Source organism: Talpa europaea (assembly GCF_964194135.1).
Source record: "Talpa europaea genome assembly, chromosome: 6".
Taxonomy (NCBI): Eukaryota; Metazoa; Chordata; class Mammalia; order Eulipotyphla; family Talpidae; genus Talpa; species Talpa europaea.
The window spans coordinates 71,292,618-71,308,684 of NC_140072.1; the positions used below are offsets into that span (position 1 = coordinate 71,292,618).

The following is a 16,067-nucleotide window of genomic DNA, read 5'->3' on the forward strand; positions in this document are numbered from 1 at the left end:
GGGGAAAAGAATAGGCAAAATGGCCGAAGTACACTGCTGAGCAGCGTGCAAGTCAGGAGAGATCTGCTACGACATGTGGGTTCCTCCCTGGCTGGCTGGAGGATGGAACTCATGCTGCTGTGTCTGTGGACAGCTTGATAGGTTGCGTCTTAACCCCTTGAGCCACCAGGGAGGACCCAGGATTTGATTAAATTTTGATGAAGTATATCAAGAGGCATAAGACCTACAGATAGTGTGCAAAAGCTCAGGATTGGAAAACAGGTGTCATTGTTTTAAGTATCCTTTGAGCAATAGGGCTCAGATGTCAAAAATCTAGCAAAGTCATCCTGACCGACTCCCTGGTTGCCTTAGATCTCTGTGCGGAAGGTGAGGGTGCTGCCTGCCATTTTCTTCTCGTAGTCCTTATCAAATTCTTCATTCTGGGCCACAGTAAAATAATGCTTCCAGTCACCCGGCATCCCTGAAACAAAGCAAAGCCTCAGTGACTGCTACGGGCATACAGAGAAAAAGTGAACACGTGCTTTTAGAGCTGGCACAAGAACAGGAGTGGAAAGGAAGCTTGCCTCTCAGTAAGTATTGAGCAGTGTTACTGAAAACAGTAACCAGTGGAACAGGAAGCATTACTTGAAAATCTGAGTATATCCTAGCAGACAGAGTCCAGTTTGACACCTTAGAATATAAGTCTCATATACCTTTCCTCATAAAAGGGGAGATGGAGTGGTCCATGAAGCTGGTTGGGAAAGTGGTGTAGTTGGCCATTGGGTTTTCCTTCATTATATCAAAGGAGGTGTGATAGATTATTTTATTCAGAATTTCCTCTGATACTTCTTTCTCCAGGAACTTTAATATCTTCTGAATTTCCCGCTTTGGGTCCTGGATGGAGAACAGTTACACAAAACAAACAATTCTGGGTTTTCCATTAGGGATGACATTCTGTTGGGCATGTAGTTTGGGGGAAGGGATGAACTAAGGGACTAGTTCAACTATATTCAACAAATATTATTCAAGTGAGGACTATATCCAAGGCACTGTACTGTCCCAGGTGTTGCCACTGACCTCAAAATGTTTACTTTGCAATAGAGGAAAGAAAAGTAATCACAACAGCTGTCCATGGCCTAGAAGCACATTCTGCCCACATATAGAGAATGCCAAGGAATGTGATGGGAATGCGCAATTATAGCTCCTGGCCTAGATCAGGGAATGCTGTACATATTGCGGGAAATGTGGCTATGAAGTACTGTATAATTAACTCTGGAATTTACCCCATAAGAGATGGGAAATGGTCTATGAGTCTAATGGAAGTTCCACAAGAGGATGAATAAAAGGGATCTCAGCACCCAGAAATGTGAATCTTTGTGCCCTGGTATAGGAGATAGTTTTGTAATTGCAGGACACGGGGTAATGGGAATGAATTTGTGATGCCACTCATACATAATGACTCGAAATGGAGAAATCAGTCCTCTGTTCCCATATGTGGAACCAATCCTGCCAATGTTTATATGGGTTAAACCTCTGAATGTGACGCGGGTTTGAAAGAGAGAAGGAAACTAATTGTGTTGAATATAACCAGGCACTTCACTATGATCTCATAAATCCTTATAAAAATCTTTTGTCCATGAGTGAGATGTTACCAATTTTGTAGGAGAAGAAGTATGACTCAGATATATCAGGATTGATTCAACCATATAGGCATGTGATATCTCCTTTCATGGAAGGGTCTTCTGGAAATTCTGAACTAGATGAAAGAAAACTTAAAAAACCAAAGAAATAGAACTTTTGAGGAGAAATTGAGTTGGAAAGAATGTCATGGAGAGAGAGGACTGGCACTGCAGGCTCTTCTGTGGACAAGCTCACATGCTAGATTTCAACAGGAGTTTGTGGACTGGAGAACGTGGGAGGGTCTGACAGAGACAGCACTGCCCTCACCTCCTTCATGTCTTCGTAGAAGAGGTAAAGGATGCGGTGCTGGTCCTTGGCTTCCCACCATCCCTTTACATGGTCATGCCAGGAGCCCCACAGCACTGAGGGAAAGGAGACAGATGGGACACCAATCAACTTAAACTTATAAAATAGGCATGAAATGTCTCAAAAAGAGATCATTTAATAAGTGCAGTCAGATGACCAAGACATAAGGCAGGATTCTTATTTGCAAAAGACAGGGTTGGGTTGTTTTTTTTTTTTTTAAATATTGAGGGAGATGATAGAAAGTATTCTGGATTCCTGGACATCTGTTCTTGTTTTTGAACAAATTACCAAGAGTGACACTGTCTTGTGACCAGTGATTCATGATCTTCATTTCCCTTGTACCATGGCATGGTGCCTAGATCAGGATTGTACATGGTGCCTAGATCAGGATTGTATTATTTCTTATTGTAATAATAAGAAATATTATTTCTTACTAGGCTTGTTTTGAAAAGAAGATTTTTACTCTGAAAAATCTATAATTACCAGATATTTTGATCACTCTCTATAGTGATGACTGGCAGGCAGAGAGGTGCACTGGTGTCTCGTGGACTCTGCCAGAGCTACTCTTCGTCTTTCTCCATGCTGGGAGGTAGATGTCTATGAATTATATCAACAGGCTCACTTTTCCTCGTTTCTATCTGGGACTTGGCAACAAGAGGCTCTAGAAGGCTTTTGGAGTTGAGAAGAAAGTGAGCAATGTTTTATGATACCCTCCCTGTTGGCTCACTATTGTTGATTATTTCCCATAACAAAGGTCTCAGATCCTGTAAAGGGGCCTCTCGTGCCCTCAGGAAGCAATAGCTCTCTATTGGTGCTCTCCCTAGAATTGTGTTTTATACCTATTGGTTTCTTTGGACTGTGCCAGTAGCTTTTTAAACAGTCCACTAAACTCTCCTTAAATGATTCAGTTTGAACGTGCCTTCAATAAGTACAATTGTTCAATGAAACCCTTCCTTGTCAGTAGGCAAATAAACAAGGAAACATGAAAACACAATTTCCTTTCACTTACCTTTTCCAGCCTTGAACGTCTCAACAAATTCCTCCCATGTACCAGGGTGAGGCACCAATTTAGTCATTCTTGAGAAATGATAGTAGGACACCAGACAGTCCTTTGCATTTCTAGCCACATAGATAATCTTAAATAATACAGCAAGGAGAGTGAGATACAGAGAAAACAAGATAGAAAATATTATTGCTTACTGCAGAGTACCATGCTTTTGGAAAGACTTTGAGAAGAATCTTGGACTATCCCAGCAAGGAATTGATGCACTTTCTATGGTCAAGGTGGACCATATCTTCCATCTTTCTCAGGCAGAATTCCAACTTCCATCTGTGTTCTAGGTTTAATTATGAAGTGTCCTGATTTACTATAATCACCTTAATTGATATTCCTGCAGGTTAAGGAGACTACTGTAGCATTTTTCAGTGCTAATATGACAAAACCCTGGAGGGCAATGCTACCTCTAATTTTGGAGCTGATTATGGTGCCATCTTATCACTGCATCATGAGAATGTTCAGAGATGTGCTGAAGAAGACTTGACTTTCACAAGGTCAAGGAGGTCTGTCCTCTTGACTTCTTGCCTTCTCCTCCCCTTTTTCCCCCTCATTACTCAGCCTTTAATCTCAGCCTTTACTATGTGCATCCTCAGCAGGTTTGGGAGAAGGAGCATATGATTGTTTTCCCAAGCATTTTTTCCCGGGTCTCATGGGATGAAAAGAATTTCTGGCACAACATAACCAATCACCCAATCATATTTTTCTCTTAGCCCATTACTCCAGTCCTTATATTTCCAACTGCACACCCCCTGGCTCCTTCAGATGAACATAGACTTGGCCTGACTGATTCTCATTTAATTCCATACCTTTTCCTACAGCTAATTTTCTCTCCAATGTTCATGAAAGCACTTAGGAAAACAGAGAGTATGATACAACTGCCAAATTCCTAGTATGTAAGTATATCTCTTAATGCTTATGTTGGTTATTGCCTTTTTGTAATCAAAGCAGGAATAACTAGACACAGGTATTATGGACCTGACAGGGAATATATTCAAATTTATTTGTGGTATAGAGTCAGATAGCTGAGTATGACATAATCTCAAATATTATATTTTCTGAGAGTCTGTTGATGCATTTGTGTAAGATTCCTATTGCTGCTGTTCATATTACCACAAATGTATGGCTTAAAATAAGAGGTTTACTCTCTTACATTTCTTTAGGGCCAGATTTCACTGGTTTAAAGTCAAGATGTCAATAGAACTGGTTCTTTCAAGTGACTCTAGGGGAGAATCCATTTCCTTACTATTTCTCTGCAGGCCACCAACATACCTTGGTTCTTGACCCTGTCCTTGAATCATTCCAATCAATGGTTGCAGTTGTCACATCACCTGCTTCCTCTTTTGATTGTATTTGTTACAATACAAATTCTTCTTATTATACTGATATTTAAGATCCACTCAGATAAGCCAGAATAACCTTTCCATCTCAAAATCCTCAACTTCATCACATAAGCAAAGTCCATTTTATCACATAAGGTAGAAATTGGAATATAGATATCTTTGGGAGATGATTATTTAACTTACCAATCACTCCATCATATAATGAAAAGCTTAGATTCCTATTCAAAGAACGAACAATTCTAAGCAATGGCGGGGGGGTTCATACAGAGATTTTTACATTTTTAGAAGGCCTGATTTAGCAAAAAGGAATTAATTAGTATGTGACTAACCAAGTATTAGTGTGTCTTCAAGCAACGAACCTACAACATTGTTTAGAAATAATATTGATTCTTAGCTGCAAAAGTTACAAATGAGTGAAGTTATCTATTTGTGGGAATAAACCAAGATTGCACATGTCAGAGTGACCTGGGTATAACGGTGAAGAAAACCAGGAATGGGAAAACATTTTGATATGTGAAAACCAATATAATTGCATTGTTCCTATTTGGAGATAAGAGATGGGCAGGGTGAAGAATTGGTGAGTCATGGAAACCCAGAAAAAAAAAAAGGGAGAGTCAAAAGCAGTCACTTAAATTATGTATATGATCACTGCACTGACAAGAGAATATTTTTGTTAAACAGACTTGACCATCTGGTTCCTTTGATAAGGCTTGAGACCAGAAATTAAAAGAATCTGCAGCTGTCTTGGGTAAGAGATGCTTTTTAAGATCAACTCACACTCCTAGCAACCTTCACATGATGAGCTTTCCAAAGCAGGTTTCCAACAAAGAGGATGATATAGTTATGGCTGGTATTCTCTTTTCACTGCAAATTTTAAGTTGATGTTTCATTTATATTACATATTTCATTGATTTCAAGACTCACTAATGAAGTAGATGTCAATGAGAAACATAATGTACACTGCATTTATAAGATCTGAATTTGGAAGTGTCAAAATAAACTAAAACTTTAAAATGGAGGACATAGAGGTATAATAGTAGGTGGGACCTTGCCAATTTCTAGGCACTACATCATGGTGCAATGGCTCATCATATCCTTTGTCTGCACCACTCTCCCCCTCTCAGGTTTCCTCTAAGTAAGTCCCTTTCTTATCTTATTCAACCTTGGCTCTTCTTCAATGATTCAAAATAAGATAAGCATTTGTCAGGAAATATGTACTTTGTTTCACTGCTCACTCTCTTTGGATATAGTTTAATAGGTAGTTACTCTGAATGTCTTCACCTGAAAACTTCCTAGTGTAAACCCAGAAATAATACGTTGAAAGAAAGGTGTATCCAGAATGAGGTGTGTGTGAATGTTGGGGTAAAGCCACCATTTTCCCAATCCTGCACTGGTTCTTTCTTTTCTTATATCCGTGATCATTTATCACTTACATAGGAAGGTTCTCTATCCATACATATCACAACTTGATTTAAAGAGTTGACTCTTCTTACCTTCGAATTTTCTTTCCAGAAGGAAGGTGGTAACATCTGAACAGGCAGATGAGTCTTCAGAGTTCTAGGAGAAGGCATTTTGCTGGCCAAATCCAAACCTGGGAAATAAAGTCACATAATTTGGCTGAACATTTCTCATCAGTTCCATGGATTCAACATTATCGTATGGTTAAATATCTGAAATCACAATTGACCAAGTCATTGACTCTTTGTCTAAAATTGTGGCTTTACATTTCATTGTTTCCCTCCAAATAACACATTATCATTCATTCTGATAAAGGAAACCACTAAAAAGATATTGAAAACCACCAAGACAACAATATTCTCTTTATTTGGAGGGTGCTGGTGAGTGTGTGGACAGAGTAAGAAGCTGTGAGTTGTCTGAGGTTGGTGATAACTGTGATCCCAACAGCCCCTTGTTATTTTGTCCTTTGGGGTTTTCTATTACTGCTATATGGAATAGATAAAAGCAACTGGAGAAGAGCTGACATACCTCTTAAAGGAGTGCGGTTATTGGACTGGTTCTATCTAAGAAGCATCATTCTTTCAAACTTTACTTTTCAAGACCAAGAAACAAAAAAGTCACCAGTCATAGACTAGCACTGTGTTCTGTGATGGAACATGTTTTCAGATTGAAAAAAAAAAAAAAAAAAAAAGAATCTCGGATGTCCACCTGTGTCTGTGTAGGCATCTCTTTTAACAAATCTTTTTCTTTCACAATCAGCAGCATCTTCTGCCCACCTGGGTCAATGCAGAGACTATACCTCTTTTTTCCTTTCTCCCTTCTTATATTAAACTTATCCTTTGAAAATTCAGCCTTTGCCTGTTTGAGTCTGCAAATATTTTTTCCTTAGTACACTTGGTGTGTGCCTCTGAAAAGGGAACACTGTTAACACTTTTCTCAAAGGTAATCCAAGGACCCCACTCAGTGCGTCCCATCATCTCATTAGAACCCCATCAGAAAAGTTTTTCTATCAAGAAGACTATGCCCTCCAGTGACTGAAACCAGGTTCAGAGACACCACTCCCAGGTTGGGAGAAGTCCCAGCAATTCAGTCCCTGTATACCCAGTGGTCTCCCAGCACTCCAAGCCATCTGATTCAGGCCCAAAGCCACCACTCCTGGGAAGGGTGAGGTTCCAACAACTTGGACCCTCAAACCAGAGCACTTCAAGCTCTCCCAACCACCAGAACTAGACCCAAAGACATTATTCCAAGGCAAGATGAAGCCCCACAGACTTAGCTCCTCTGCTCAGGACACTCCCAGTCTCCTCAAGGCCACCAAAACAGGCCCAGGGACACTATTCAGCAGGGGTGAAGTGTGAGGTGCCAATGACTCAGCCCCTCCATTTAGTACCTCTTAGCTCTACCTGTCAAAGGAAACAGGACTGGAAGTGCTCTAGGGGAAGCCATAGCATCATCTCAGATTTCACAAGGCCCTAGCAGTTGCAGCCACCATCATGTGAATGCCCAGAAGGGTGGGAGAAAAGGACAAAAGCGTGCGCGTGCACACACACACATACACACACACAGAGACAGAGCTCCAACTACAATACAGCAAACCCAAAACAAGCAATGGAGAAAAAAAATACAAACAGCCCAGGAGATCTCAGGGGAAGAATATACCGCAAAGATAAAAGAAAACAAAATCCCAGAAACAAACCACAAAAACATGTAAGTTTTCCTTCCTATCAAACATAAAATTTAAAATTGGTATGATTAAGAAAATTAAAGAAATGGAAAAGTAAAATGAAAACTTTGAAAAGCAGTTCAGAGATATACCAAAATAACTCATAAAAGGAAATGAATGCTATGAGAAACACAGTCAGCAAACAGAAGATCAGACTTGGAATTTTAAAATAATAACAGAATTGCAAGATGTGAAAAAAATCAATTGGGGAGATAAAAAGTTCTGGAGAAAGCCATAAAGTAGATTAAACCAAGTGGAAGAATGAAGCAGTAATCTTGAAGGCACAAATAAGGAAAGAATCAAGATAGAAAAAGAAAGAGATATACAAAAGAAAAAGGATGAAGACACACTTGGAGAATTATCTGAAACTAGAGGAAAGGAAATATAAAAATCACAGGAATCCCAGAAGGAGAAGAAAAAGATGAGGGAACTGAAAAAGCTATTTGAGGAGATAATGGAAGAAAACTAGCAAAACTTGAAGAAGGTACTATACATGTAAATACAAGAAGCAAAAACAACTCCAAGCTATCTAAATAAAATGAGACCTACAGCAAGACACGTAATAGTAAAACTTCCAAAAGGCCAATATAAACAAAAAATAATAAAGCTGATAAGGGTAAAAAAACAGATAACCTATAAAGGAACATCAATCAGGATAACATCAAATTTCTCTAAAGAAATACTACCAGGCAAGAAAAAAATGCAGTGACATATTCAAAATATTCCAAGATAAAAAATGCTAGTTAAGAGTACTTTATCCTGCAAAGCTCACCTTCCTGTATGAGAAAGAAATAAGGACCAGTAGACAAAGAAACCACGCCCCCCCCAAAAAATATTAAAATATTAAAAGGAGCTTTAGGATTTAAAACAAAGATAGGAATGAACAAGAAATTAACTAGAACCACAAACTAGAACAAAATATTAGTAACAGAATTTTACAGATCAATAATCATTGTGTCAAAGTATTAAACTCACCAATAAAAAGACACAGAATATCTAGTTGGATTAGGAAACAGAACCCACCTTCCTTTGCTCCAAGGAATGCACCTAAGTTCCAAGGATAAACATAGAATGAAAGTAAAGGGATGGAAAACAATTCCGCAAGCAAACAACACTCAAAGGAAGGCAGGACCAGCCATACCTATATCAGGCAAAATAGACTTCTAAGTTATAAAGGTAAAAGGAGACAAGGATGGACACTTTAAAATGATCAAGGGAACACTCAAACAGGAAGACATAACATTTATCAATATATACCCACCAAATGAGGAGAACCTAAATACATCCAGCAACTAAATCAAATCTGAAAACAGACACTGGAGAAATACTTATGTGGTTGGAGACTTTAATACCCCACTCTCATCAATAAACAGATCAACAAGACAGAAAATATATAGTCATAATGACCCTGAAAAAATAATTAGACTGTATGGGTTTAAAATACACTTATAGGGTACTACACACCAAAAAAGTGGAATACACAATTTTTCTTAAGTGTGCACGATTCATTCTCCAGGATTTACTGTGTCACAAGAATCAACAATTTCATGAAGATTGACATCATACTGGGTATCCTCTCTGACCATAAATGTAATGACCTAGAAATCAAGTACAAATAGAATAAAGGGGAATACTCTAATACATGGAGACTCACAATACACTACTGAGTGATCACTGGCTTAATAAAGAAATCAAAGAAGTCAAAAATTACTTTGAGACAAATGGCAAAAAGGACACAACCTTTCAGAATGTATGGGATACAGCAAAAGCAGAACTACGAGAGAAGTGTATAACAATACCTGCCCACATCTAGAAACTAGAAAGAGCACAAATAAACTACATAAAAAAGAATTTAAAAAATCCAAAAGCCAGCAAAAGGAAGGAAATAATAAAAATCAGAGCACATGTAAGTGAAATAGAAGTCAAACAGTCCAAAAGAGCCACGAAATCAAAGCTGGTTCTTTGGAAAAAATAAACAATATAGTCAAATCTGTAGCTTCACTCATGAAGAAAAATAGGGGAAAACTTGGATAAATATGATCAAAATGAAAAAGAATTTCCAGCAGACACTGCAGAAATTCAGAGGATAAGAAGTTATTACTATGAACAAGTATATGTAAACAAATTCACAACCTAGGTGAAATGGACAGATTCATAGAATCATACAATCATCCAAGATTGAATAGAGAAGAAACAGAAAATATGAATAAACCAATAACAAATAAGGAAATTGAAAGAATAATCAGAACTCTCCCAACAAACAAAAGTCCAGGACCACATGGCTTGACAAGCAAGTTCTACCAAACCTTTAAAGACGAACTAATACCTATCCTGCTCAGACTCTTTCAAAAAGTCATGAAAAAAGGCATTCTTCCAAATGTATTTTGTGAGGACAATATCACACTAATACCAAAACCAAACAAAGATGTCACAGAGAAATAAAGCCACAGACTAAATTCTCTAATGAACACAAATTCAAAAATCCGCAATAAAATCTTAGCAAACCAAATCCATCAATGCATTAAAAAGATTGTACACCATGACCATGTGGGATTTATTCCAGGAACACAAAAATGTTTCAACATCTGAAAATAAATCAATGTAATACATATCAAAAAAAAAGAAAAAAACCACATGATTATATCAGTAGATGCTGATAAAGCATTAGGTAAGATTCAACATTCATCTATGATGAAAGCACTTGAAAAACTGGGGATAAATGGAATGTATCTTAAAACAATAAAAGCCAAATAAGACAAAAGCACTGCTAGTATCAGTCTCAATGATGAAAAAGCCTTTCCACCAAGATATGGAACATGACAAGGATGTCCATTCTCAACTTTACTGTTCAACATAGCATCAAAAGTCCAGTTAGAGCAAGTAGGCAAGAGAAAGCTTTAAAACACATCCAAATTGGGAGAGAAGAAGTAAAGTTAACAATATTTACAGATGCTATGATAACATACATAGAGAACCCCAAAGGCACCATGGAGAAACTAATTAAAACAATAAACCAGTTCAGAGAAGTGGAAGATGCAAAACCAACACACAAAAATCAGTTGCCTTCCTATATACAAATAATGAACTAGAAGAAGAAGAAAATAAGAAAGCCATCCCATTTACAATCTCACACACAAAAAATTAAATACCTGGCATGAAAGTTAACAAAGGAAGGGAAGGACCTATACAAAGAAAATTATAAAACATTGTTAAAAAAAAAAAAAACAGAAGACACAAAGAAATGGAAAGATATCACCTGTTCATTGAATGAAAGTGTCAGCAAAATGACCATCCTACTCAAAGCAATTTACAGATTCAATTCAATCCCAATAAAAATCCCAATGTCCTTCTTCAAAGAAATAGAACAAAGATTACTGAAATTCATATGGAACCACAAAAAAAAAAACCCTGACGGCCAAAGCTCTCCTGACTAAAAATGGAGGAAATGTAGGTATCAGACTTCTTGACTTTAAACTACATTATAAAGTCATAATAACTAACATATATGGTACTAGAACAAAAACAGACACACAGACCAATGGAATACAATTGAGAGCCCAGAAATGAAACCACATATGTGTGGACAGCTAATCTATGACAACGGAGCGAAGAATAGACATTGGAGCAAGAAAAGTCTCTTCAATAAATGGTGCTGAGAAAACTGGACTTTCATATGCAAAAGAATGAAAGTAGACCAGTATCTCATATCATATACAAAAAATCAACTCAAATGGATGAAAGATTGACCCAAGACTGTGGTTACAAACTCACCTGAGTTGAGGGGTGGTGGCAGAGTCCACTCAATGAAAGGATGCCGGTCGAAAGTGTTGGCCCTTTGACACTTCTGCACGTCTCCATCATTTTGGATCATGTCCACAATCTCCTGTGTCCAGGTGGTGCCTGGAAGTATCAGTTATTCTCAGTTCTATCTACTTGCTGTACAATCTATTTCCTTCATTATTTGTACATTCCATGAATTTCATATTTGCTAAGTGTTGAGCAGAATTAGCTCACTTGTCAACTCCCCTCCTTGACACCCACAGTAGAAAATTCCTCTGTGCGACACCCATAGTGAACAGCAACTCTATGACACCCCAAATGGAAAGTCCTCTCCTGTGAGCACTGATACCCCTGGTTCTTATTTTCAAGGACTATTTGTATATCTGCCATCTTGTAAGACAGAGTCAACAAAGGTAAGAATGTGTCCTTTTATTCTCTTTATCCCTAGTACCTGGCATAGGACTTTGCACCTTATTAATGTAACTTTAGTGAATGAAAATTGAATCAAATTAACATAGGGAGACATAGTGGTAAAGTAGCCACAGTCCCTGCCACATTCCCTGCCCCAATGCTTGTAATTTTTTTTTAAGATAATATAAAAGAGACTGCTTCTTGCCCATTGTTCCCTTCTCTCTCAATAGATCCTCAATTTTCAGCTGGGTATGTAGCTAACTGGCCCAAAGTTGAGATTTTTCAGTCTTTCTTGCAGCTATTGAATATTACACTAAAGTTTGGGAAATTTTTTCAAAAAGGCAGGAATATGACCTATTTCTTCCCTTCCTATCTCCTTGCTGCTCTTTGGTGTGTGAGTGTGACATCTGGAGCCTTAGCAGTCATATTAGTTTATAAAAACAAATACCACAACCTGAAGGTGATGGCACAGATAATTAAAAGGAGCCAGGGTCTCTTATGAGCAATGCAGTCACCATTTCAGGTCTGGACAATTAATAATTAACCTCCAGACTGTTTTTTCGTGTGTGTGTGTGTGTGTGTGTGTGTGTTGGGCAGGAAATGGGAGAGAGGTCTGATATTTATAGCCAAATTGAATCCTAAATGACACAGAAGAGAGGCATATATAGAAATGTGGGTAGGCAAAGAGCAAGACTATGCAAAATATCCACCAAATACCCATTTTTCTCTTTACTAATTTTGGTGTCTCTCTGGCTTGCAAACTTGATGCTCATGGACACATGAGATATATACACAGATAATTAAGAGATGAACATTATACAGTAAGAGCCATAAAGGATGTGCAATGGACCACAGGTATACAAAGGAGGGCAACTTAATGCAGAAGTGGTGAGTGAGGCTCAACTGAAACGGTAGCCTTGTTGTTTTTTTAAAATATTTATTTATTATGCATATAAGAGCTGGGGTATAAGCCAGAGGTGGGGGGCATGGGGGGTGAGAGGATTAACCTGAGACAGAGTGGGGAACAGAACAGGTGGATTGACTGAAATACACTGCTGAGGGGAGCAGCAGGCAAGACAAGAGAGGTCTACTGCACCGTGTGGGTTAGCTCCCTGGCTGGAATCATATTCATGCTGCAGCGGCTGCAGATTGCTTCATAGTGCTGCGACTTAAATCCTTATGCCACCAGGGAGGCCCCTGAGATGGTAGCTCTGGAGTGAAGAGTTAAAGTTGTATTGAAATGTCAACAAGCACAGGAAGCCACCACAGGTAGAGAAACCTCAGGAGCCAGGACAAAGGCAGGCCCACTTCCACCTTGGGTAGTGTAAGCAGGGCTCACAGGCGATTCAATTATGGTAGGGTTGGGACAAAAATCTGGGGAGTTTGGGACCATCCTATGGAGGACCTTAGAGTTGATTGCTTAATTTCCAAGGAGAGTGGAAAACAAATTTTGTGGTACAGATTTAAGTTCAGATCGGGTAAAAGAAGTGTCCAGTACAAACATACAGAAGAGGAGATTCTCGAGAAATGAAATCTGCTGACAGAAAATCCCTCCCCTGATTTACTGACTAAGCCCGAACTGAGGAAACTCTGGCCCAGGAGGACAGTGTAGATGCCAGGGCATGGTCAAAGAACTGTGGTGGATGCAGATGGTAATCCTGAAATATTTATGGTTATGAATATCTAGAGTTCTCCTGTTGGGCCAAATGGTCACCAAGAGTCTCCCAAACAGGTTATAGCTTAAAGCTCTTCACTCACTCAGTCACACTGCATGAAATTACACACACAGATAACTCAGGTAGCTTATCAGTCATTAGACCCCATCTTCACTGGTTATGACGTTCTCTGCTCCTCCACCCCTGCACCAGCCTTCCAAGCTCTTCGCCTTTGCAACCCTTACTACTCCCAGGACCCCCTTTTCATTTTGTACAATATGGATAAATATCACCTCCCCTCTCCCAGATCCTGGTGCACTTGTATAAATTTGGTCCCAACACCATTAGTCCTTTTTAAAGAGGGATGAAAGTGCTTAGTTCTACATCAGTCTCTTCCAAAGAGACAATTACAAAAACAAAGAGAAACCCCGCTGACTGGGAGAACATTTTTGCACACAACACTAATGATAAAGGACTGATCACAAAAATCTACAAAGAGCTGATGAGACTCAACAAAAACAAAGAAAATAATTTAGTCAAAAAATGGGCAGAAGAGCTAAAAAGAAACTTTTCTGAAGAGGAAATGCAAATGGCCAACAGGCATATGAAAAAATGTTCAACATCACTTGTAATCAGGGAAATGAAAATCAAAACTACAATGAGATACCATCTTACACCAGTGAGAGTGGCACATATTAAAAAAACTAGCAACAGCAAATGTTGGCGAGGGTGTGGAGAAAAAGGAACTCTCCTGCACTGTTGGTGGGAGTGCAAACTGGTCCAACCACTATGGAGAGCTTTGTGGAGATTTCTGGACCTACTAAACATAGAGCTTCCATATGATCCAGCAATTGCACTCCTAGGTATTACCCAAAGGATACAGAAACATCAATTCCAAAGAACACCTGCACCCCTATGTTTATAGCAGCACTATTTACAATAGCTAAGCTTTGGAAACAACCCAAATGCCCAGAAACAGATGACTGGATCAAGAAGATGTGGTACATATACACAATGGAATATTACTCAGCATTCAAAAAAGATAAACACATGCAATGTGCAGCAACATGGATGGAGCTAGAAGGGATCATGCTCAGCAAAATAAGCCAGAAAGAAAAAGAAAAATACTGGATGGTCTCACTCATAGCAGGAATCTAGAAAACTTAAATAAGGGACCAGGAAAAAGAATAACTATAAGAAAGAAAATATCAAAATCAATAAACATCTATGAACCAGAGACACTCTTTGGAGGGTGGGGGTTGGAAAAAGGAGGAGTTGGGGTCAAAATAAGGGGGTTGTAATTGTATGGGGAATATAAAAATAAAATTTAAATAAATTTTAAAAAGAAGCTGCTTCTAGGCAAGGGAATCATTCACTTTCAGGACTTCTCAGAAGATATAAACAATCTTATATATCTCAGTAGATAAGACTGGGTTGGCAAGATTTACAATGAGACTCTCTGTGCTATGTAAATGATTTTATAATTTAAAATAATCATATAATCTATTCAGTCCTCTGATGATTTGGGATTCTGAATGTCGCATTATCTAGCAGGGACCTAAACCAAAATAAGATTTTGGTCCCTCAAGGTTAGAGCTCAGTATAGTTTATACTTTTCCACAGTCCAGCTTTGTAAAAACTTGCACTTTATTTTTTTCAACTCTAGCTACTTAAAAATTTTTGGTTTGTTCAATAAATGGTGCTGGGAAAACTGGACCACCGTAAACAAAAGAATGAAACTAGACCACTACCTTACACCATGCACAAAAATCAACTCAAAATGGATAGAGATCTGAACATAAGACTTGAAACCATAAAACTTGCATTTTGAAATCAGGTATTACAGTCCCTCCAAATCTGGCTTTCCCATCACCAAATCTCAAACCTACCTGATTTTGCATAGGTCGCTATGAGGAGATCATCAGGTTTTGCTTGGAAATTCCAGATTTTGTCCCAGTTATCACTTATAAACTTGGTCATGAGGACTCCGTCCACCTCTTGAGTTTCTGGTAGTAGGTATTTTCCCTTCAGGTGGAGATCCTTCATTTCCTCCAAGGACATCTTTCTATTTGGACCTGTCAAAGGTACTTCAAAGAAACGTGTACTATATGATTTCTATACTTTACAACAGTCATTTCATTAAAAATACATTCTCAGAAGGCCTCCCCACTGGCGCAGTGGTTGAGCACTGGGTTGCGAAGCTGCCCGCAGCCTCTGCAGTGCCGGTTCGATCCCCGGCTGCTCCCCGGCCACCGGAGGAGGGTCCCACATGGCACGCAGACCTCTCCTACCACCCGCTACTCCCCTCAGCAGTGCACTTCCGTCTTTCTGCCTGCTCTGCTCCCCACTCTGGCTCTGGTGAATTCCTCTCACCCTCCCGCGCTTCTGACTGTACCCAGTGCTTGTATAAATAAATAAATAAATAAACAAACAAACAAATAAATAAATAAATAAATCTTTAAAAAAAATACATTCTCAGAGAAAGTCAGGAGAAATGTGTTTCATGTTAATTTAAGTGCAAGAAGTATGTTTTATCTTAAGTGAGCGAAGTCAAAACTGTGGGAGCCTAGGGATTTTAAATAGATTTGTTTCAGAGTATAAATTTGATAAAGCAAAAGAAGATAGATGCAGCAGAGAAAAACAGAAGTGGAAGATGATGGATTTGACTCACTCATCAG

The 16,067-nt window shown here is 38.7% G+C and overlaps 1 protein-coding gene across 1 annotated transcript; it reads right to left on the reverse strand.

Moving 5' to 3' along the window:
* Positions 1–347: 347 nt before the first annotated feature.
* LOC311172399 (sulfotransferase 1C1-like) lies at positions 348–15,826 on the reverse strand (the record flags this gene model as incomplete). Its single annotated transcript, XM_084235791.1, has 7 exons — positions 15,279–15,826; positions 11,315–11,443; positions 5,856–5,953; positions 2,975–3,101; positions 1,927–2,021; positions 693–873; positions 348–460 (listed from the first exon to the last, which is right to left on the reverse strand). The coding sequence occupies exons 1-7, from the start codon at positions 15,448–15,450 to the stop codon at positions 348–350; spliced, it is 915 nt and encodes a 304-aa protein (XP_084091917.1). The 5' UTR covers positions 15,451–15,826.
* Positions 15,827–16,067: the final 241 nt, after the last annotated feature.